The 25,120-nt window shown below is 41.8% G+C and overlaps 1 protein-coding gene across 1 annotated transcript in view; it reads left to right on the top strand.

The window, feature by feature from the left end:
- Positions 1 to 12,251: 12,251 nt before the first annotated feature.
- EML4 (EMAP like 4) overlaps positions 12,252 to 25,120 on the top strand; it is a gene marked incomplete at both ends in the record, with an annotated part of 89,813 nt that continues 76,944 nt past the window's right edge. Inside the window, one exon of the mRNA XM_084262526.1 lies at positions 12,252 to 12,318. Within this exon, the coding sequence (XP_084118652.1) occupies positions 12,252 to 12,318 (67 nt within the window). The remainder of the gene's footprint in view (positions 12,319 to 25,120) is intronic.

The following is a 25,120-nucleotide window of genomic DNA, read 5'->3' as shown; positions in this document are numbered from 1 at the left end:
AACCTCACTCACCTGTGAGGAGCTTTGCTTGCTCCAGATACCCTATTTATCAAAAAATATTTTTGTAATTGCAGAAGAAACTTCCCCCCTTCACCTCCCATGAGAGGAGGCTGATGTTCATCTGCTCTCCATGCTCTGGAAACATTGGATTATTTCAAAAGCAAATCCAGAGTACTCAATACATCAGTGTTTTATGTCAGCTAATACTCAGTTTCTCCTGTACCTGTGAAGCCAGCAGAACACTCTGACTAAGTTAACACTTTGTGTAGGATGGTGAGGTCTTGCCTGCGCTGCTTAGGTTAGATTGTAAAGACACTGAAAGTGATGGAACATTTGAGGGAGAAGCAGTGTTGAAAAATTGAATGCCTTGCTTGGGGACTTGGTTTACATTATTCCATAACATGAGGGGTAGTATCTACAACAGTACTAGGGCAGCAACCTATGGAGGGAAAAGACTGCTTTCTGTTATTAACTACAAAGATACTTATTTTTCGGACTTCAATTATACCATCTTACTTTTTCTGTTCAAGGTAGAGCTGAAACATAAATGACAAATCAGTAACGTTTTCTCTATAAGGGAAGTGTCTCTGGTAGTAACTAGTGTTTCAGATTTTAGTAATAAATTAACTGATACAGAGTAGTTTTCGTGTTTACAGTCTTTTAGGAAGCAAAACTGTCCCTAACATAGTAGTATATAATACAAAATCATTTTAGTATGGAGACTCACCTGTCATTTTAATACACTTTAGTGGAATTAATCTGGTGAAGAAGTAGGTCAGTAGAACCTGGTCCCACTTCAGTTTTTCTGGTGAATTTTATTATGTCAGCATATTTTCGGGTTTGTCATCTTCATGAATTTGTTAAACTTTTTTCTTTTCTAGCAAAAGAAGTATCAGAAATCAAAGTAGTTGAGTAATTTGCAAAAGCACTTATTTTTAACTGATGGAGTAATAATATTAATAGCTATTCTTGTTACAAAAGTAGCTCTGATAATCATGGGGAAGGTGATGCTATAAAAGAAGGAATGGCAGTATAATATAATATTTACTATTTTTCAAATTGTTCAAATGTGATTTATGTGTAGTTTTCTTAAAATGTTGTTTTTCAAGAGAGCTTCAGATCTGCGAGGATGCCTTGTTTAACAACTTGTTGGAATTGCCACATGATGTTAAATTGTATTAAAGGGTATAATAGAGTTGAGGTGAGTCCCTGTTCCCTTTTCAGTCAGATGGGCTTTATAATTGATTTTCAGCCTGTCCAGCACCTCACTTAAGAGATGGTCTGTGTTCAGAGCAGCGTCTGCCTTCTGCCCAGTGCTGCAGCTGCCAGGCAAACTCCTGCAAATTTATGCTGTTGGATCTAAGAATTCCTTACCAAATCAAATCTTCCAACAGTGAATCTAGTTTAAACCCTTAATTTGCTAATGATCTAAACCAAAGTCCTGACTCAAGAGGTTGGTGCCAAGTACAGTTTATTTCCACTCTAATCCTTTTACGGAAGAGTGGTACCTCGAAAGCAGTTACCTGCAAGCGTTTTCTGGCATGTTTTCAGGGATGGCTGGATTCATTCCTGCAGCTGGTACCTGGCTCCATCCTGGCTGTAGGAGAGCATGTCTGTACTGAAAAGCCACCGCATGCTACCCACCCGCATGAAGGCGTTCCGCACTGTGTGTGCGAGTGAGATACGGACAGCCCAAGGGGCTGCTTTGGGCTTAAGAATCAGTAATGTGTTCTTGAAGAGTGGAGGAATTTCATAATTAACATTTTAAAGTTATTACTGCTACAGATTCAAACAGCTTTTGCTTCTAAAGCAAACAAATGTCCAAGCTTCCTGTAGACCAAATGCTCATCACACGTGGACACTGACACATGATGCCCAGGCTCAGTGGTCTTGATGCGCTTTACCTCCCCAGGGTTTTGTATGGCTCTTGAGGTGGGTGATGAAGATCCAATTGCAAATTCAGTTTCCTGTTTTGCTAGCTTGTTCTTTCCAACGTATAACCTGCCTAAGGATACCAATTGATTTTTAAATGAGAAAAGGAAGGAGACAATGCAAATAAGCTGTGTTCTCTCACATCGTTTTTAATGCCGTAGACCTGATTTCATCAGTGGAGACAGAAAACAGCAAGATGCTTCCTCCAAATTGTTGTTTAATATAATTCTTTTCTCTCCACTTGTGCCCACATCCCTCCAGTGCACGTATCCTCTGCGGATTTTGAGGGTGCTGCGGGAACAAACAGCTTGCCTGGTATTGCAGGTTTTAGAGCACACCTGCAATTCACTGTAATGGAAGGTAGCACTGACCACTTGGTAGCAATGAAGCAGACAAAATTGGTTGCCTGATTACCCATCCAGTGAGTTAACCATAAAACCAAATACTCCTCCTTTGAAAGGAAATGAGGATTTGAGTTCTGTCAAGAGACTAGCAAAGCAAAACACTGAAGTATGAACCCTCTGTTAAGAAAGTCTTGCAAGGTATGAGGTGCAGATACCTGCAATCTGTGTCTGCTCTCTCGTGACCTTGTAAAGGGGCTGGGGGAGCTGCCTCCTAGTGAGCCACCTTGCAGGGGGACAGGCATTTTTCAGCAAGGAAGTGTCTAGTGACAGGGAAGAAAATGCCAAACAGCTAATTCGATTATTTCTTTTGAGATGCAAATGTGGATATGTTAAAATGTAAATATCCTAGCTGTATAAGTGTAGGAAAGCTGTACAAGTGACTTGGACCAATTCATTAATTCCTGATTGCTGTATTATAATTTTACATTTTTTTTCCTATGGGGTGTCAGAATATTGAGCAATTTGACAGAAGAATGAAAACCTGTATTTTTGATTGCATCGTGCCTCTAAGGTTGCTTCGAATCTGTTTCCTTGCAAACTGAATGCATCCTCGAACAATGCCTGAAGAAACGCCTAACGCTTAGTGAAAACTTCAGGGAAAGGGACTGGAATTTGCTTTTCCTTAGTACTCTAGCCTGTCTTCTCATTGCTTTCCTAACAGGGCTCCTTTAGTTCTGGCGTCCCACAATATAATTTGTTAGTGTATGTTTTCCTTAGAGGGGTTTTAATTTATGCTGTAAAGAGGGAAAAAACCCCCCATATTCATGCTGTGAACAAGGCCAGTGGAGGAATACAATGACACATCTGGTGTTACAGGTTTGCTCCTTTCAAGCAGATGTTACTGCAGGGTCTGTTAGGTTAGTAAGTCTCTAGCACTTGGTTGAAGGAAATAGCTGAGTCTTCCTGTTTATATACATAGCAGGCAAAACATTTCAACTATATAAAACTTGGGCTGAAAGCGCAATTTTGTCAGTTGTTCAGTGTAAGCTCCTGTGATTAGACATTTTGATAAATAAATCACTTATGGTTTGTCTTCTGAGGCTTTGTTTTGACAAAAGCTGTTTAAAAACAACTGGAATTCTTTTGGGGATAGAAAAAGGAGTAATATGGGAGTGTTGAGGCTTGTATACTGGGCTGACTGTTTCAGTGGTCAGATGTTACCTGTGGTATACATGATTTTTTTAAAAAAAATTCTAGTTTTGTTAACTAATTCAGAGAACTTCACTAAAGTTTGGGCATTTTGTATGTTTCAAGACTGTCTTCAGATCGAGTCTCATTTATTTTAAAATTTTGGAATACAAAAGAAAAACACCGACTGTACAATTAGGCTTTATTATGTTCATAATTTAAAAGCTATGCAGCCATGTGCGGTTTCAATTCTGTGATGCTCTGTTTGGCTTTGTGGAGTGGTTTTAACATCATACAAGCTGATACCAAAAAAAGTGTTTACAGTCCATTTATAGGGAAAATGTAATTCAAATTAAGGTTACATGTTCAGGTGTTCTGTAGGTTAGAACTTCATATTAAAAAGAAACATGGACCAAAAAAAATCCCCATAATTTACATTAGAAAAAGCTGTGTTTAAAGGTCAAATTTCTGTCTAGAAGCCCTGTGGTAGAGTTGTGCACATAACAGTCTTGGTAGCATAACCTTGCACATAAGCAGCTAGTTACATGGAGCCTGCTGACACTGTGGATTGGGGATACCCTCCTTTATTAAAAAAATTACAAATGCTGACATAGTCTGTATTTAAAAAAAAAAAAAGTGATGGTAGTTCAAGTTTTTATTCTCTTTAGTTTGGTTTCTATGCAAGATTATTACTTATCCTGAGCACTCAGGAGTTTAGAGCAGTCAGTACTGTTGTCTCTTCTGCTAATGCAGAAGTTGCTTTTAACTGTAGTCTCATCACCCTTGGTATTTTGTTTCCTTAGATCATGGACTTTTTTCCTTCTCAAAGAACAGATGGGTATGCTCTTCATTTGAGACTTGATGAAATTCCTGTTCAAGTCGTGACTTCAGTATGTTTTGGGTTGCTCTCTGACTTGGTAGGTCTGGAGTGCAGAGGATTCTTGTGGCAAAGGAAGGACCTAGTGAGCTGCCGTAACCATGTCACCTCACAGGGCTGGTGGTTTTGCAGGGTATGAAAATGTCTCTTACGTAATACGATAGCATCGAATTCCTGCCGCTTCTGACCTTTAGTAGGTCTCCCAAGCTTTGGTAAGCAGGATTCTTGGAAAATACAACTGCATTTCTTAAAGCCACCAAGGACCTTCTCTGTTTTTCTTGTGTGGTGTTTTCCTCCCCATACCATGGGGGGGGGGTCCTTGTCTACACTGCACCTGTTTAATCTGTCAGTTCAGGTAGACCTTTACCACTGCACATCAGTTTCTCCTCTGTCTTCCTCCCCTGCTCCAATTAGCCTTTTTGTTCTTTGCTTTGACCTTTTGCTGTGGTAGCAGGATTGATGATCCAGAGGAACAAATTATTTTTTCTGACCTACGGAATGTTGGGGTTTTTTTCTTGGCAATATCGAGTCACAGTTCTGTTGTCAAAAGTCGACCTCTGTCTTGACCTGTGAAAGTGTTAACCAAATGAAATGGTGGATTGCTTGTCACCTCTTTCTGTCCTTCGTTTTTTCTCCAGAGAGTCTGACAAAGGTGTTAGTTGAGTCGTTTTTTTTCTAACACTACTGTTCATAGAGGAATAATTAATTTGAAATCAATAGCTAATTTTGTGTCAATAACGTTATTCAGACTTTCAAGTAAGCATGACTTCTAGTCTGGCAGATTTGTTGACTTAGTAGAAAGGTCTCTTTTGACCTCTGTGTGTGAACCAAGCTGGTTCCTTCTAATGACAATTTTTTTTTATCAAACAATTCATGGAAATAGCATGGCTTTTTCTTCCCACTTTATATTCACAGAGTATTAAAGTGAAGCTGAAATATAATACTGACAACACTACTGAAAAACAAGGCTATTGGACAGAAGTTTCCATATTTGTCCTTTTAAAAAAAACCCAAAACCTTGTATCCTTTGTGTTCTTCCAACAGCATAAGTCATAAGCTCTGCCTGAGGATTTAACAACAGTTCAGTCCTGTATTTGTAAACTAACCATGATGTTTATTATTGTGACCCATTTTACTGAGAGTACAAAATCTGCTGTCAGCTGAATGTGAAGAAATGACATGGATATAAAACTGTCTCTACAGATTCCCTTTAAACCACTTTAGTGGGCAGTGCCATCAGAAGGGTGATTTACTTATGTCCTGTACAGCTGTTATATGTACTATGTCAAAACTGTGTGGCCATAAATGATCTTTTGATAAGGCCAAACTCTGAAGTGTTGTAATAGTTTAAGGTCTGACACCTGCATCACATTAACGTGTGCTAGATAAGAACTAGATAAACCAGAGATGATAGTGATGCCGCAAGTGGAGATGGTCCCCCCACCCCTCGGGTGGAAGATTTGGGTTCTGCTGGCCTATGCAGAACTCTGGAAGCCAAAAGATGTTCCCAGCTGTCTGGATTAAGCCAGACTAGCATCTGTGGTTTTTCTTCCTTATCTACGTGCAGTACCGTGATGCGTGATTATGTCTGAGCCACACCCAGGGATGCATTTCCCATCCTTATCTGCTGCCCATAGAGTATCTTTCTGTTCACACAAGGATTGCACCATCCCAGTATGCTGCTGAGCTGGTCACCTCAGCGAGCCCTTGATGCATCCACAGGTCTCATGCTAGACATCCTTCTTACAAGCAATTTTGTAGGAAGGATAGTGATTTTTGTTGGCAGTGTTTTCATAAAGACTTATCTACTTTCTGAGCATGTCAAAGTGGATAGTAAATGAGAAACTCTCTGTTCTCTAGTGGACTCTTGCAAATCCTGTTGGGTTTTTTACACTTAATTTAGTTTATTATTTTACTACTCTTAAAAGTAGTAAAAATACTTAACATTGCAGCAGTATATTTGTTAAAAACTGCCAACATTTTGAGATGTGATGTGCAGGAGTAACATTAGATCTTTTTTTGAAAGGCTGCGCAACTCAAGCAGTGTAGTATTTCTAGAAGTAGAGACGTTATTTTGAAAGTGCTTTGTAAGAAAACACTCTTGCAGTTGGTGTGTCCTCCCTCCACTGTTTCCCTACTTCTGCATGGCAAAAGCAACATTTTTCTTTGTTGGAAAGAGCTAAATGATCAGTCAGCGGTTACTTAACTACAGCTAGTCCATAACCGTAGCTTTGGTATGACTAAGACTAGCAGTTAGTTGTCTGTATTAAGAATCAAACTTGTGCTGATCACTTCCAGAAAATGGAAGTGCTTGATACTTTACAATCTTGCATGACCCTGTAGCTTTAAAATTTTCCCTTATGCAAAGCTGTGATTGAAGCCACGTAGTTTTTGATCAGAGATGAAACTCTGATTATTTCCACAAAGCTATGGACTGCACCTAAGGATGCTGCTGCTGCTCACACTCTCCATTTGGGGCAGAGATTGTGTGTTTTCACGGGCCAGCACGTAGGATATGTGGTTTGGGCTGTAGTCTGGAGCATATGCCCAAAATAAAATTTGCAGGACAAACCTTTTTGTGGCTGTACTTTAGATTTAATACATTTTCATCTTGTTTGTTGGCTGTTTCTGTACTGCGTTTGATGGGTAGGCAGGAAAGCAGCTGCAGGCAGTCTGCTGTGCAAGTGCTCCAAGCAGGCAGCGGAAGGCATGCTACAGCTGTGGTTTGATGTTCTGCTCGATGAAAATACCAGTCTTACACATTGCTGCCCTTCCTACTCTCCGCATCAGCCTGCTGCCACCTCCATCGTCTTGGTGCAGCTGCCTCCACAGGTCTGTGACAAACTGGAGTAAGCAGCTGATGCATTAGAAAAACCACCAGATGCAAATAGACATTCAGGTGGTTATTCCTAAAATATATGTGTGTGTGGTTGGAGGGCCTTTTATCATTTGTGTGTTTTGTGGGTTTTTTCCAAGTTTAGGTAGTGTGGTTTTGGAATAAAATTCCCTCATTCTGATCCCTTTTGTGGGATGGTTGGCTGCATGGATGTAGGTGTGATTGAGTTCTGGAGGACAGCCTTAGGACAGCTTTTAAGATGTGATGTATGCCTATTGTTTCTCCCGTTTTCTGCATGCTAGCTCTGTTTGAAAAAAAACGCCTGTAGGATGAAGGAGCTCAGTGTAAAGTCTGGGAGGGGGGAATGTGGGAACGGCCTCTAGCCCCGTTGCGTGCTCTCTGCCATGTACTGCCTTGGCACTGCTCACTTGGGGACTTCTCTCTCTTCTGTGGCAGTTCTTGTTTTGCTCGGTTTTCTGGCAATGAAAGGTGATTTACAAGCATAGCTTAAGTTTCACAATCACCTTAAGTCAGCCACCAGCAGAGCTGCTGTTGTCAGGCACGATTCCTGCTACTCTTTCAGAGGGTGCTGCCACCTCCTTGCTGCTGGAACACTGTTGTGCCATAAACTGTACGACTAGCCTGGTGGGTTTTCCTGGTTTAGTTCTGAAAATGGGTTAGTTTTCATCCTGTTCAGCCTCCTGCTGTGCTTCCCTGTGCAGCCCTGCAAGCAGTTGTGCTGCTGGCAGGAGCAGGAGAGGGATGGGAAGGATGCAGGAGAAGGGCAGAAGGATGCTTATTTTAGCACTAGCACTGCCGTATGCCAACTGTAAGTGACCTTAATCATAGCCAAAGGTTGTGCCTTCCGTCACTCTTGGTATTAATGCTTCAGAGAGCGGGATTTTAATAGGGTTTATTACAGTGCCAGCACCTGCAGTGAAGAGGAGTGAGCAGAGGCTGCCACATCCCACAGGTGTTAATGGGAGCACTGGGTCCTGTGGGGCTGTCCTTGTCCTCTGTAACTTGGTAACCTCTATACACCTTGCAAGTCCTGCTGGATTGGGCCTGTTGTCATGAATGTCCTTAACTGAAACTCTACCTAATTATTTTTGTCTCATCTGATGAGATGGTTTTGATCTGTTGTGCTAGTTAGGTGACTGCAGATAAAACATGGCCTTAAAAACAGTCTGCTTGTTTCAGAATTAATTTCTTCCCCCCCAGCCCCTCAAGGAAAAAGGAATAAAGGGCTTCGAGTCTTTAGGAACTGTGTAGTTATTAAAGAAATCATTGTTATTCTCTCTTTTCCATGGGGTAAAGGTAACACTGGAGCAGAGATGAATGCAGCTGCTGAAAGGTGACACTGTTTGGCCATGAGGTTAAATGCCAACTGAAACATTGCTGCAGGTTTTTTTCAGAAAGAAGAAAGAAAAATAATTGAAGGATTGTTTGCCAGTGGAAATAAGATTACTTTCGTATGTATAAAGAAACAGAATTAAGTGGTGCTGCCCTCTTGCAGCTCAAAAGCAAGTTATTCAACTTCTCTCAGTGCAGTTATCCCTTTTTTTCCAGTACTTCTTTGAAGGAAAGATAAGGTGATTGCCTCATATAACTGATCTTGGATCTACAATCTCCTAAACTTGAAGGAGATGAAGAGACCCTTGTTCCATGAAAACAAGCTTAGCCTTTTTCCAAATTCCATGTAACTGCAGGTAGCTTCTTGGTGGCAGGATCCCTTGCCAATGGAACTCAATAAATAATCTTTCTTTTTTGGTTTTTAATTCTTAAAGATGTTTTGGGGGGGAGGTGGTGTATTTCAGCAGTCTTTGCAGCTGGGGATGCGGTGGCTTTGGTTGGGACACCCCCAGTTTCCTTAGATGGGTCTGAGTCACTGAAAGGCGGTCGGGGTATGGCACAGGGGTGACGGACTCACTTCATCCTCCTCTTCACATGGAAGTGCCTTCCTATGGCTCTCTTCAAAAGATGGAGGAACCATTTGCTCCCACCTCTGAAGACAATTTAGGCTGGAAGGCTTTTTGGTGTCTGCAAACCTGAAGCGTCTAAAATGTCTCGTTTTGTAGGTTCATAATCTGGCTGCTGCTGTGGTCTTTCAGACATCCGCTGTTCTCACCACATGGGTGTAATCTGTACGCTGGGGGAAAACACACACACAAAATTCTGTGTTACAACGTACGTGGCTGTATTCCTGATCTTGTTTTATTATTTTAGATTTAAGAGGGTTTTTTGTTTGGTTTGGGTTTTTTTTTGTGATGTGACACTGCACTTGGCACCACTAGTGTTCTGAGAGGTTGGGTTTTTTCTAGGCAAAGGTTACTTTACTATGTCATATGTGTTTTATTTTGGTCTGTGCTGTACATGTTTCACCATTTGTGCCTGCCTAAAATACTTAGGAGCAGCACCTCCTGACCCCTCACCATTAATGTTAAATAACAGCAGGGAAAAGGAGCCTGAGTTGATGCTTAGGCCTGAAAGGGTTAGAGGTAGATAGCTGTTTGAAGATAGCAAGATTGTTTAGAAGGACAAGTATGAGCCAGAGCAGGAATAGGGAACGATCCTAATGAGGAGTTAAGGCTTTGGTGAGAGATTTAAAGATGAATCAAGGAATTTTGATGTAAGTCCTCAGCCCAGCAGGGAACAGGTAATGGGTGGATTGAGACTGCCATTTTCAGGGTGAGCTGTGTACAATGGACCATCTGAAATCTTATTCCAGACATTAATGTTCAGACGTTTGTTCTGAAGGTGCTTTAATATTTGCTTTGGTTCTTTCAGCCTCCAGCCTCGCCTCTGTGCTCTGCGTTGAGCAGGCATTAAGCTCTCTTTGAAATGCTACCCTAATACAACTTTTTTTGTTTTCTCTTTTCTCCACTGCTGAGGAAATCTTTTTAGAGCTGAAAGTTAGGGTCGTAGATACTTGGAAATAGCAGTGTTTCATATCCTTGCAGTGCAGTAGGAGATCCTATTTTTCCTTTTTTTTTTTTTTTAATACAAAGTGGTTTACTTTAGAAATTAGATGTTTGGGGAAAAAAAGGTGTTAGTCTGATACTACATTCGATTCTTCTTACCAGTTATATGTAATCTGTAGTCCTTTGGAGCACTAATGGCCACTTAAAATTGCAAATGAAGCCTCTTTCAGCTCTCTGTGCAGGTCTTTACCAGCACACACAATGTCTGTTTGGCCTCGTGGAGGGTTTTTCCCACACATTCTTTCACAGCTTCCTAGTTGTATTAGGTAGGATGTTGAGTTTGAAGGGATACCAAAATGTATGTCTGTGCACGTTAAATAATTCCCTATGTCCAACCCACCCAAGATAAGATTCCATGTTTCATCTTGCAGTGATGATTGTTTAATCTAATGATGTGATGCAACATCGTGGTTGGGACAAGTTGGAAGCACAGGTTCTTGGCCACAGCTGCATGTTGAGACCCTTGGTTTCAATAGGGCCCTTTCCATAGTTGTGAGTCCTTGCCTTTTGCCTTTCATCGTCTTCCACCATTCAGTTCCTTAGTCCCTTGCTTTTATTAATCACGGTAGTTGCTTGGCTGGCTTCATACTGCGGAGCTGTGCTCAGCTGACTGCCTCACTGCAGAGGTCGATTAGCTCCAGCGTGTCTGGAGCTGCTGGAAAAAGGAAGATACTGTTGAAATTACATGGGCTGAAAAATCTGGGGAAAATAGATAAAACCTGTTGTCCGTATCTAAAGTCCGTGTGCTGTCGTGAGTCTTCTTACCGACTGTTTGCGAGGGTGGAAAAAAGTGCTGCTGCCACCCCGCCACCTTGTTTTTTGAATGCAAACATGGACTTCCCCCTGCCGTTTGGTTTTGTTTGTTTGTTTTCTACTCTCCTGCTGTTACCTGGAATCAAAACTTTAATCTGGAGTTACTTAATATGCTTGCAAAGCTCGAAAATGATAAAGTATTTTAAGTATGATAGAGTGAAGAGGCAAAATACATGCGGTACATATTCACAAATAGTTTTGTTTTGACATTTATCTTGGTGCAGTCATTCTGCCAGTTGGCTTCAGGCACGGCTACCAAAAGAATGAACACATGTTGCATTCATTAGTTCTCATCTGGCTGCGCTTCATCTTGCAAGACAGACAAAATCACGATCAGGCTAAATAGATTGTAATGCGTTTGTAATACGAGTTCCCTTCTGCTGGATACGACGAAAGCTTTGCAGAACTGCTGCTTTTAAGCCACGGTATTTGCTTCATTTTAATAGAATGGATGCAAGTATATTGCCAGTGATGTCATTGCCTTTTCGTCTCAAAATGTGTCATGTGAAAAATATTCAGATATAATACCAAACAAACAACCACCCCCTTCCTCTCCCTCCTGTGTGAACTTCTCGTGTCACGTTGTGCTTTGAACGGCAATAAATCTCTGGCTTTTCTGACAGACAGACAGACACACTGTGGAACAATGATGGGTTATCTGACTAGACTGAGTATAAAAATCCTTTTCATTAGTCATTTTGTGGTGGTTCTGTATGCTGCGACCGAGGGCAAATTGGTTGCTCTTGGCTTTTCATTGCTAATGTCACAAATTTATAACGGGCCATAAGGGTACCATGCGGTGCAGCACGATCGGAAAGAGGGGTGGTGGGTTGCCTGCGCGGAGGTTTCAGATGGGAGGGGTGCAAGACCCCTCTCTGTCTGTAAAGAGCAGCCAGTTTCCTGTGTAGAAGCAGGTCGGCGAGCTCCGCTTCCCTTAAGAAAAGGCACGCAAGCCGTAATGCTGTGGTGTTTGAGGGGTAGCAGCGTTCCTGCGCTGCCTGCGCCTAGCAAGCGCCTGTGTGAGCGCATGGCTGACGTCTGAGGGTTAGCCACTCCCTGCGGCAGCCGCCGAGTTTTGTCCCTATCCCACCCCCTCGAGCCTCTCGCTCTTGCCGGGGCTGCGGGGAGAGGCAGCGGGGACCAGTTGCCTCCAGCAGTGCTTCGTGGCCCGGGAGGGTCTTCTCAGAACCCACGGCATGCCGGCCACACCGGGACGCGGGGGCTCACTCTGAGCCTCATCGGGGCTGGCTTAGCATCGCTTGGCAGTGTCGGGGAGAGGAATGGAAGACAGCTTGCCCTGCCTGGCCGCAGCCTGCGACCCCTCTGCACTCGTCAACTTCTGCACGGGTAAAGTACTGTAGCCTGCCCTGTGCGGGAAGGGCCTGCCATGCACCCCTGCATAGTGCTGTGCTCCTCCAGCATGTGAGGGCTCTCTAGAGATGACCTCTGTCTCTTTTTCCTTCAGCAGTTCTCATCCCCGGAGAGGGAAAAGGGGGCATTTACCGTAAAAAGTAAATGCTGGGGTAGATGTTTATGTGTGTGATTTAAGTTAACTCTGCGCCCTCATTAGCAGCCGGTGAGGTGCACTTACTCACAAGACTGAGGTGGCTGGCTGTGGGGCAGCATCCTAACCTTGAGAAAACTAAAAAGATAAAACTTAAGGAAATTTTTTTTTATTTATGTGGATAGCAGAGAAAATGTCAGGACAGTAATGACAAAGTTAATACTTTCTGGACAGAAGACTCCTGGCGTGGTGGCTCCTGCAGTGTGGGTGCTCCTGCTGCCGCCTCGGCAGCAAGTGTCCCGCCAGGCATCCCAGCGTGGCCCTTAACTGTGAGGGGAAGTACACCCTGTGAGGCTCTTGGGAAGGAGCTGCTTCTGCAAGTCCAGTCTTTCATTTTGACATCTCCGTTTGACTCTTTACAATGGAGACATCCGAGGAAGCCCCTGCGGGAAGCGTGGGCTGCCCGCTGGCCTCTCAGGCAGGAGGCAGCAAAGGCTCGTTCAATGTAGGTAGTTAGTAACTATCTGCCGCAACACATATAGCACTGCTGTACTTCTTGTGAGCACAGAGCAGGTATTTGCCTGTGTTTTGGCTGTGTAAAGCAGATATTTGTCCCTCAGAACTTAATTTCTCCCCCCTGCACTTTATTTTTACGAGTGTTGTAGTAAAATTGAAATACTTCAATGCCGACTTCCTTTCCTTAGACAGCTGCTATCAAGCCAGCCTCTCTGGAGTGTGTATCCAGTGACTAACTGCAGCGTTCTATTCTACCAACCAAAAGTAGGAGAGTTAGGTCATAAAAGGACCGACCAAACAAATAACCCCCACCGGTACAGTAAGTCAGATCGGAGATAACATGCCTAACTCCTCTATATGGTGGAGAAGCACGTTACTGCGAATGAAACCAACGTCACTGAGCAGCTCTTCTTTGTTTGCTGATTCATCGTGTGGGTTTGATATGAATACAGCATCTTGTGGAGAAAAACTGAGCTTCTGGTTTAAAATGTGATGGTCCACAGGGAAGTTTGTTTTTAAAAATAATAAATAAATGCAGGCAGGTATTTAATGCATACATTTCTGTGTGTATTTCATGGGAGAAAGAAATGACCTTGCTAGACTGTAACTTCTTAAAGTGAGCAAGGCACTGTACTTTATCTGCTCCAGAATTCAAAGTATTTGGTTTAGAATTCGAGATGTTGCAATGCTCAGGAAAGACGGAGTTTGAATTAGAAATTTTAAAATTACAAGCGCTTCGTACAGTCGGCTTGCGAGGATTTTTATGGTAGCAAAGCAAGGCTAAGGCTTAACTGTTTGCTGTTCTTTTGAACGTTGTTCTGAAGACAGTTTTAACCGCTTTAACTTGCAACTTTGTTACTGAGGAGTAAGGGCTTATGTTTAGACATTTCCATTGACTTTAATGCCTTTTAGCAAGACTTTCTGTGGTCGTCCATCAAAAATGCAGCAGTGTCTCAGACTCGAGCTTGAGTCATATCTTGAATTTCAGAAGTGTGAGTGATATGATGGACTTACCTTTGAGATTTGTCTAGAAATCCGGTAGAATAATGTGCAAGAAATACATTCCTTTCTCATTGTATGTTCGACTTTATTTTTTTTTCTGCATCTTAGAAAATAATTTTTACTAAAATCTTGATATGAGGGTGAGGATTTTGCTGATTAAGAGTTAAAAACAACATTTCTGCTTAAGAGAAAATGTAGCTTTGGATACTTTAGCAGTGCAATGTATTCCAGTGATTTAAAACTAGATTCCCGCCTGCTTCATTAAACCTAATGTACCTTTATGTGAAGTTTTCTGAGTGTGTGTTGACTGGCAGGTAAATTTACGGTGATAAGAAACTGGTATGATGGAGAATTAACAAGTGCTTTGTTCATGTGAAATTGCCTTGAGGGCTTGTAGCAACTTTGCAGTGGTAACAAGTAGGAAAAAGCCCTTAGAAAGAATTTATGTCAAACATAGAAAGAAGCTGTAGAAAGAACTTTTTTTTTTTTTTTGGCCATACATGCTCATTCTTGCTTTATTTGAAAGAGATTAAGGTTTTGTACTAACAATAGAGTATTTCAGGTAAGGTTTTAGAGGATAACAATTTTTAAAAAAAATATAATCCTATATAGGAACTTCTACCTTTAATTGCAGCTTCTTTTGTGCACAGGCATCATTGTACATATATTCAATTACGAATTTCTTACCAAAGATAAAAATAAATTCTTAAATCAGCAGTGAAGAACTAGCACTCCCATTTAACATATGGAAAGTCATATATATGTTAAGTGCTGATGGGCAACTTAATCGGATTTTTTTTAAAAAAGCTTGTTTTATGTCAGTAGGGACAACTTTTTTTCTACTTGCATTTCATCTGCATTTTATAATTAGAGCGAAGGCAAGGGCTTATGTCGTAACATGTCCCTTCAGGAGGAAGGCTTGGTGCCACTCACCCAAAGGGTGCCAGTGTGTCTTGGGAGGGTACCTTGGCTGGCAGAGGCTTTGCCCACTGCTTTGCTGGCATGAGGTGATGGTGGCCGACCCATGGTGCTGCTCCTGCTGCCTTGATCCCTGCCCAGGAGCTTGGGGAGAGTTAGTACTCACTTTGAATTAGTATCTAACATAGGGAACTTTGCTTTAAATATTTAGATGTTACAAGGGCTTTTTTTTTTTTCTTTTTACTCTGTGTTATGTAGGCAAAAGTAGACAAATTTTACATTGTGTCCCACTTTCAGCTTAATATTTTCCTAAAATGGTTAGGTACCGGATGGGAACCAGTTAAATAAAGCCATTATCATCCTATTTCAGGGGATTACATCTTCCTAACTAATGTTTTTCTTACAGTGTTGGACTGCTACAACTAGAACATTTGTGTTGATGTAGTGAAGCCTTTTAAAACAAGACAAACTTTTGCTGTAATTGCATTGAAAACTTTTCAGCTAGCCTTACTTTAGGCGGTGCCAATAATAATGGTAAATGTAAAACTCTTTGTTATTAATAGTGATACAAGTCTGAAAAAGACTGTATCCTCTTAGTTGATTCACCTAAAATGTTGTGATATTCAGTATTTAATGAAAATGTAACTCGCTATAGGCTTCAGTATATTTGACATACAATTTGACTACAAATGCTGTCATAGCTAGTTTTAAAACTACGTGAAAGTTGCTCAGAACAAATAATTTCAAGTAGTCAATCCACATTCTAATTCCCATATCCGAAAAGTATCAGACTCAGAGCAAGCATTCCTACCGTCCCTTGACACGTTTTTATGAAGGAAGGGAGAATTCCCACCAGCCTGCCTTTCAAACCTTCGCTGGCTCACCTAGCAGGAGGATTACAACTGGCAATGCAGGGGAAGGCTTTTGACGTACCATGAGTGTTTCCAGTGGTCTGAATACAGCACTTGGTGGGCAGGCATTTGTGCTGGGGGATGAGAGTCATGCTTGCTGAATGGCCCAAGACTTATTGAAGCATTTTGGCTACTGGAAGATCTCTTAATGAGGAGGTTTAAAGAATTAAAAGCTGTATGAGCAAAGCATTGTTCCCAGTTCTGGGCTAGAAGAAACTGAATAGTTTCTCTGAACTTGCTTTCCTAATTTCCAGAAATCCTCCCAAAGGTTGTGGTAGTCCAGGTGTTTTAAGCTATATTTTGGGAAATTTCTCTGTTTCATATTGATCTCTCACAAAAGGGCAAACTGGTCCCTCCTGGGAGGAACAGTGGTCACCAAGAAACAAATACAAAGGGTTGCATTTTTGTAGACATGGCCATTCAGGCTTGTAATTGAGGAGCTTAAATGTCTGGAAATGGGACGTGACTCTCCTTTTATATGCTTCTTTGCTAATTATTCCGTACTTTATAGAAGGAGATGATTGCAGCCACCACTCTTTCACTGATTTAATTGTCCACATCAGTTCACCATCTTGAGCTAGGATCCTTGCCTTACACCTAGAGCTGAAATCCCATCTCATTATAGTTTGTGAAAATAACTCTTATGCAGCAGTAAGTCTAGTAAAATTTGAAGAATAATTTATACATGTTTTTAAATTCTATCAGGTGAGTAGTTTTACCTGCCACTTTCTACTACTTTGGCAGAGTTAAATGAAGCCTTTATTGAGTGGTTATATTCAGTAATTATAAGCACAGTTGAACTGAGCGGTATTTACTTGCTTCATGAGTTAGCTGAGCCTGTGCTTAAGGAAATGAGCTGCAAGCTAGATACTCTAGCTGTGTCCAGGCTTCATTACACTGAATTTATTGTCCAAGTCCCATTTCCTCTTCAGATGCTTGGTTACCTTTCCAGGTAACCAAGAGAAGGGACGTGACTGGTCTGACTTGGCTGTGTGCAGGATGGGCTGGTGCGATGGTGTTGTGTGGAGCCGAGGGATTCCCTTTCTCAGAGCTAACGTGGTGTTCGACTGCACACTGCTGACTGTGGATGTGCTGTAAACGTTTGCATGTTAAAAATCTTTCAATGTGTGTCTCCATGGAGAAACAAAGACAAGTATATCTGGTACATGCTTGGGTGAATATCTGTATTATTACACTATAACAGGTGTCTGAATATCTGCAGTATTGCACTGTAGCAGCAGTGCCATGAAGATACAATGTCAAATTAGAAATATCTCAACAGTCCATAAAGGTGTTTCCATCTCAGGCTGTTTAGAAAATGAATCCTCACCCTGACTCAGTGGAAAAATCTCATTTCTTTAACTTGATAGTTAACTTTGAACAATGTGGTTACATTTTTTGGTAATGCTTCTTCTGCATTGCCTGTTTGGTTTTGTATCTTTCACAGTTCTAGGAATATGCGTTAGTCATCAAAAGGGGGTTGAGAAGATCATGATGATTTGTGCAGGGCAACGGCTTAGTGTTTTGTTAGCAGTCACAGAAAGTAGTTGCAAGGTGAAGTAACTGCCAGCCACACTCGAAGTAACCGAAGTATTGAAATCAGTGAAATATATCAAAGGTACGGTTGGCACAGCAAACTTGTCATTAAAGGTCAGATAGAAAGGTTTAGACTGCACGCACTTTGTCAGCACTGAGTCTTTGCTCTCAATTTTTGAGTAATGCCCGGATTAAGAAACCTAAGAAAGTACCTTTATAAACCCTGCATCGCACCCCTGCTGCACACAGAGAAGTAAATTAATCAGGAAAGCAGGAGCGGAAACTTCCCTTCTGCAGCATGCAAAACTGAAGTTGTTCTTCAACCTGCTCATGCTGCAGTGAGACAGAGCGACTCCGAGAGCAGAGCTTACAAAGGAACACAGGAAGACTGCTGGGCATGCAGAACCCACCCGGTGAGCAGGGAAGAAGAAGGAATGACCAGATGTGGCAGTCATTGGTCACAGTTGTTTGACTTATGATGAGAAGATGCTCCCATGTGTTGTAAAAACACATAATTTAGGTGCCATGTCTTCAGCCTTTGGTTTTCTCTCACAGCACCTTTTTTAGTTCTTTATGTGCTCTAAAAATGCATAAATTCGTTGGGTATTGCACTTGCTGGCCTGCGCTGCTCTTCAGAAGCATTTTAAAACCATGAGAATCCCCACAGCCAGATTTCTTGTACCTGTGAAATGCATTGAAGGGAGTGTTCCAACCCACAAAAAGCTGATGTGAGTTGGTCCTTTGAATTTTTGTGTGCTGCTCGTTGGGTTGCAGTCTGGCAGGGGCAGAGCCATGCTCCCGGCCCCTGCTCCCTCCACAGCAGAGCAGCGATGCTGCTGGGGCAGGGTCCTCTCCGCCTGCAGGTTGACGCCGTGAGGTTTCCCTCAGCTCTCAGAGGTGTACAGGCTGCGTTCTGTGTGGCACCCTTGTACAAGGGCTTTTTGCTATGCAGGTTGCAAAGGACAGTCACACCTAGTTAGAGTGTGGGCTTGCACACGAGCTGCAGAGGACTGAGTGAAGGTGGAAATGCACAGCGTGTTGACACAGTAGGTTGGTAAATGTGGATTAGTAGGTTAAACAGCCTGGCATTTACTCTTGAGTAAGAGTGGGCAGTTGAGTAGGTAGTACGCGGAAGCGGAGGTGCTGTTAACTCCTCTTGGGCTCACTCTCTGGTAGTTTATGTGGCCGTACCCCAGGTTGTAATTCTTTCCTGCTAATGCTAAAAATAAAGTAAAATTTGTAAAATAAGGTTGTTGGAAAGTTTAGATGATGCTAAAAGTGTATAAAATAGTTTTGTTCGTATTTGATGTATTCTCTTGTGGTGGAGGGGATCCTTTTCACATATGAAGGATCCTGTTATTTTGACTGGCAGTATTATGTGAAATAGCACACTCCTGCATGGTTGTTTTATGCATATAAACAGCTGAATTGGTATAGGTAATGCTTAATAAGGTGTGCGGAATTAATTGATCTTGAAACATAAGTATTAAAGCAATAAACTGGACAATTCTGTGGTTTAAGATAGCTGCTTTCAAAATAGCTGTTATTTTTTGGCTATAGATTGTTTCCCACACACACTATCAAACAAATAGTAATCCCCAGGATTTTAAACAGGCAAGAGAACTGAATTGCAAACACTGGAGACCTACAATATGTAGCTTTTCCCAGTATTTTTTTTCCAGTTTGTTAGTTTGAAGTTTATCATTATGAAGCTACAGACTTCTTTCCATGGTTTGCTAGGAAGCTTTACCTAGCAGTGCTGTTCCTGATGTGTTACAGGAAGCTGGAAGTGATAGCCTGTGTACGGAAGAGAGGAACTTTGACATGGGACCGACTGCAAGGGAGCTGTGGCAGGCTGAGCAGCAGTGGAGCAGCTACCTGCTGGCATCAGTGCTTGTGTATGCTTGCAGCAAAACATTCCTGCTTTTTAAAAGTATTTCTAAACTTGTTGTCCTGGTTCTGGCCAGGCCAGAGCTAACCTCCCCAAGCAGCCAGCCCAGGTGAGCTGAGTTACCTGGGCTGTTTCCACACCACCTGACATCACTACCCCATAAAAGGGACTGGTTGGGGAGGGGCACTCCTGATGCCTCCAGGACTGTCTGAGTATGGCTAGGGAGTCAGGTTGGTCCTCCCATGCAGCATTCTGTAAGTAGTCGAGTCAGTAAGGTGCTCTGTGATAGTGTGGGTGTAATTGGCCATTATTGTTCTATCTTCACGGTGCTTTTGTCAGTAAACTGTTCTTATCCCAACCCATGGAAGCTGTCTCTTTCTCCTCTGTCAGTGAGCAAACAGCATGTGGTGCTCAGTCACTGTTTGGGGCTAAACCCCCACACTTGTATGCTTTAGTACATAAAGATTTCAATTTCTGAGGAGGCTTCAGTTGGTGTCGGTTCTTGGTTAATTAATTGCTTGATTTTGGGGCAGGAGGAGGAAAATGGGCAAAAATAATGCCACTTATTCCTAAGGAACACTGCCAGATTTAATTAGTTTCTCCTATCAAGTGTTTGTAGAACTTGATCATTTCTAATGGCAGACACATCCACAATCAGGATGTTATCTGGGGGTATGTTTTCCTTACCTAACAACTGTTACTTTGTAGCAAATACTGGGACAAGAAACCTGAAGATTTTTTCCACAGCAGAGGCTCCATCCATGGAAAGAACAGATTAGAAGTGATCTGTTCATTTACAGGATTACAGAATCATTAAAGTTGGAAAAGACCTCCAAGTATGATACAAAATGTGATGTATTTAATCAACTTGGATAAAAATATGGTCCTTTTTATGCTTAGAAAATTGGGCAAAAATTCCATGCAAGAAATGCATGTGTTTTCCTAAAGGTTTCTTTGAGAAGGCAGGAAGAGGTATGCCTGTGACAAGGTGATGTTTTTCCCACGCAGGAAAATTCCATGATAGTTTTGTATGATTTATCGATAGAGATTATGACACTTCCATTTTCTGTAGCGCTCATACATAAAATATGTTCAAGGTGAAATTTTAGAAGGTCTTACCCTGCTTACATTGTCTAAAATCTTCTGTTCAGTGATTACTTTTTCTCTGAGAAATTGTAGCATCACAGTACATGGTTTCCATGGGTTTGTGTTTGCTTGCAGGTAAATCAGTTCTGAAACCTGCTTTGTGCCTTAGCCTAAATAAAGATGAGACCTAATTCCTCCCTTTCTCATGGAGTTTTCCGTTTTAGGCATAATAGTGCCAGGATTAGCAAATGAAACGATCAGTGAAGCTGGCTTCATTTTTATGTATGAATTTCTGTGAAAGCAGCCTAAGTATCGCTTTGTTAAAATGTAGGAGTAGTCACACATATAGCAGTTTGCTGTGCTGTTCAAGAGTTCTTTCTCTTCGTGAATTAAATTAGTTTAATTTCACAGTTACCTCACTGGTTTGTAGAGCATTAATTATAGTTGGTAGTGTGCTTACTACCAACTAGTGAGGAAAAAATGGCAACACTTGATGGTAGATCTGCAGCCTGGAGTGTTTAAAAGAGTGTATTTCTCTAAAATAATAAACGTCAACATTAAATATTTCTACAGCTGTTGAGGTGCAACATGTTGTAGAATGGCAGGATTGATGACCTGGCAGTCAGTCTCCTGTCAGACAGCAGCAGCCACAGCAGCAGGAAAGGTGTGAACGACGCTTTCCACCCACACTTTGTTTATAGGTGTCAACTTCAAAGCTTCGCTGGGGCTGTTTAATTACTAAAGTAATAAAACAAAAGGAGCTTAACTAAAGACTAGTCAGGTTTTTTTGATTGCATTTATACTCAGCTCACCTTTTCTGGGGGTGGCTGTTGACTTACACCAGTAGAGAAATTTCCGCTTGCTGTCTGGTCTGAAATGTTTTCTGTGATACACAATATGCAAATATTCCCTTTATTTCTCAATATGTGTTCCTGTGTGGTATCTGGAATGGAGATTGTGACTAATATGCAATGAGGAGTTGCAGATACTACCTTACAGGTTGGCTGTGTGGGAGTCATTCAGCTTGTGCTTTATCCTTGAAATGAAGCAGATAGCTTAGCAGTGTGTGCACTATGACTACTCTGTACAGAGATGTCTTAGTTCTTTTCTTTGCAGAAAGAAAAGATCTGCACTGAAAACGTTACATTCACTGTTGCAGCAGAGGATATCTTCCTTCAGTCATGAAACTTCTCCTGTATCTTGTAGCCAAGAGCAGACATAAGGTTTGCATTTGATATTTTTTAAAGCCCGTTATTTCTTGGGAATGCAAGACTAAATCTCTCTAATAATAAGGTAGATCCATGATGACACTTCAATGGCAGCAGTTAAAATCCTGCTTTAGTTTATCTCCACCAAGATGCCTCCCCAACTGCTTGCAGCCTTAGTTCTAGAGGAGCACCTCTACAGCAGCTAATGCTTACTACAGGTGGAACCAAATCCACAGCAGTTTTGATTGGTTTGGGGTTTTTTTGCAAAGAAAAGAAAAAAACTTTGCACAAGTTTTCAGTGCAGAGCTGGCATAAGGGATACCTTTTGCAGGAGATGCTGTGTGCTGGGACAGAGTGTCATGGGCATGCAAGCAGAACAGGTCGCCCTGTCCCCACTACGGCAGTACTCAGCTGCAGCGGGTGGTCACAGGAGAAAAGTGGATGTTGGAATTAATACTCCCTCCAGAAGGCTCGTCTGTTAAAAAAGGTTATTTTTTAAAAGGGAGGGAGTATATTGTCATTTCTTGTCCTTTGCATTTTTTTGTCCAAAAGCTAATAGCTTTCCACAACCATGTCAGCTTGTCAGGGAGAAAGTTGGCATTTTACTGGATGGGCTCTGGTATGAGAAGTAATAAAGCAGTGGCCTTCCTTATAGAGCTATGAATAAGTGGAGGGAATTCCTATACCTGAACTACCAGAAAACTAAGCTAAGGCAGTGAGTTGCTAAGTCCCTTTCCGAACAGATTTTACCTTTATCTGAAATCCCTGTGTCCTGTGACTTGGTGAGATAAGAGCTTTCCGACACCCTTCTGCATACACCTGGTGCCTCTCCACTCCTGTGCTGTAATCCTTTTTCTGCTGAGCACATGAACCTGCCACATCCCGTTCTTCCTGGCATGGCCGACAGGGGAGGCCTACCCTGTGGAGGAGAGGGAGCTCCATGTGCCTAGGGGGGTACCAGCACCTCAAAACCAAATCGCATTCGGATGGCTGTGACATCCTACCTTGCTGTCTCTAGACTCTGAATTTGGGGGAGTGCTGATGAACAGGAGTGTCTGCACTTTGGGCCTGAAATGATGCTGCAAAGGACAGGCTTGGGCAGCTTTCCATTAAGCACAAAGGATAGATGAAGATGAATAAGGACAGCATGTACTGGGCTCTGTGTTTGATATCAGTATCAAGACGTGAATCTCCTGAACGTGGCATTACCCTAATACTGATATTTTTATATGCATGTCCATCATTCCAATAGGCAACTATTCTTGTTGGGTAAACATAATACTAAATCTACAAGATAACATCCTGTTGTCTGTGAAACAAGCTATTGCTGGCAGCGGCATGACCTGTACAGCCCAGTTTCATATATGTGCAGTATGGAGAAAACATAGTTCTTTGGGAAAGGAAATTAATAAAGTAAGCCAGGACTCTGTTTTTCCTGACTTGGTGGAGTTTTGCACAGTGGCATTTATGATAGAGTGGCTTTGAGTAGCACAGAATGAGATCAAAGAAACTTAGTTTGTGGTATTTTTGAAGTTACAAATTAGGTAGTTATGAGTCCTGGGGGAATGGAAAAAGAACAGCACGGTGAAGCAGCCAGTACAACACATTTCAGAAATCTTCCAACACTTTTATTTACAGAGATAATATCTAACTTGATTGCTGGATAATAGAAACTGGAGATTATTCATTTGTTTCAGGATTTGAGATGAGTAAAATTTTGCAAGTAAACATTGCTTGGTATGAAATAAATTGTATCCATAAAAGAAAGAGGGTATGTTTCTTTGTCTGATGTTATCTCACTTAATGATACCAGTGCTTTACTGTTCTGCTGCTGAAATTATACCCTAGAATTGATGAGAATATATCAAGCTTAAAGAGTAGAAGAAGTGTTCCTCTGGGGCAAAAATGCACTTCTAAAAGCACACCACAAACAAAAACTCAGATACTTTTGTTGCCTGAATAAACAATAAATAGTGAAGATATTGGATGGTCTCTGCAAGTTTCAGATTAAAAGTATGTTAGTACTACTGCATTCAAATGCTTTGCAGCAGAGATGTGCTGCAGTGATGGGGAATGTCGAAATATCCTTGTGCTGTTGCAATGTAAAGATTGTTTTGAAAACTGGATTTTATTTGCACCTTACTGGAAAAATGTTGGAAATATATTTTGGAAAGATAACACAGAAAAGCAGTGGTAACTTATGTGAATTGGGGGTTAAATTCGGAAAAAGAGAGATACCCATAATGTACAGATACTTCTCTGAGCAGAAATTGACATAATTACTTTGACAAGAGCAGTAAAAAAATAAGTGGCCCTGTGGGGAGGAAGGGGGCTGAAAGAGGTGTAGAATTAGATTACTGAGATGCTCTTTTTTTTTTTTTTCTCCCCTTTTTCTTTCTTTTTTTTTTTTTTTTTCTTCCTTTTCCCCTCTGCCCCCACTTTTCCTTTTAGAAGCCTTCACACCAACTGCCTTGCCTGCCGGATAACGGGAGGGTTACCTGTCTCTGTAAATGAGTTTGGGAAATACTCCAGGAAAACCAGACCACTTGATCCCTTGTTTCTCAGTGATGTTTTGGATCCTGGTCCTTTGGTCTGAGGCTGAACATGGTTATTACTATCACTCATGGTGTTGAGCTGATCAGTGACAGCTAATGCTGCTGTCTTTTGTAGATGTATGCAGTAATGAAATATGGTTAAGTTGTTATGAGTGGAAAGTCAAAGATAAACATAAAAGCCTGAATTGGAGTAGTCCTTCAAGCATGTATTTAATTGCCTGAATCATATAGCTATTAGGATGCTTGATCATTCACCAGCTTAGAAAAGATGATTCTGCCTAAAAAGCAGTTGCTCAGTATTTTGAGTTGCCTCCATTTTCTACGTTGTTTCTGTGATGAGGCTTCCAGGCTTCCTTTCCGAAGAAACACATGAATTTCAGTATCGACTGTGCTCCAGCACTTATGTACTGCCTCAGTAGCAGACCAGCGTTAATTAACCTTTGTGGTGTGAGATCGTGCTTGCATTTAACAGATGAAGAGTGAAGTTAAAAAGAGATTAAGGTCAAAAGCATCTGCTAATTACCCAATTTTGTAATTAAGTGATTGCCCAATTTGAAACTTGGAAGGTTTGACTGTCAGGGTGCATAGGTAGGACAGCCCTGTACAATTCAGAAGCTTGCCTGCTGCTCGTGTGAGGTACTGGTGAGAGCTCAGCAGTTTTTCACACTGCCATCCAGTGTTTCAGGTTAGGCATACCGTTCAGGACCCTTCTCCGTGTGGCCTCCAGGAGTGGGAGAGATACTTTCTTGTTTTTCCTGTCCCGCCTTGGCCACCATGGAGGCCCAGGCAGTGTCTGACTTTGCCTTCAACCTGCAAAGCTGGACCCTATTGAGCTGCTCCATGGGGTGGCTGGGCTGACATCCTCTTGAAGCTGCAGGGTGTGGGATAAGGTTAGTGGTGGCAGAGCCCTTGATGGAGAGGATGACCTCAGAGATTTGGTTCCTCCTAAGCATGAGAAATTGTTTTCTCAGGAAATTGTGTCTGGATCAGTTTGGGCATGGGGGAGGATAGGGACAAGAGAC

Source organism: Gallinula chloropus (assembly GCF_964237585.1).
Source record: "Gallinula chloropus genome assembly, chromosome: 3".
Taxonomy (NCBI): Eukaryota; Metazoa; Chordata; class Aves; order Gruiformes; family Rallidae; genus Gallinula; species Gallinula chloropus.
The sequence above is the reverse complement of the archived record's forward strand: the minus strand, read 5'-3'. Positions and strand labels throughout refer to the sequence as shown.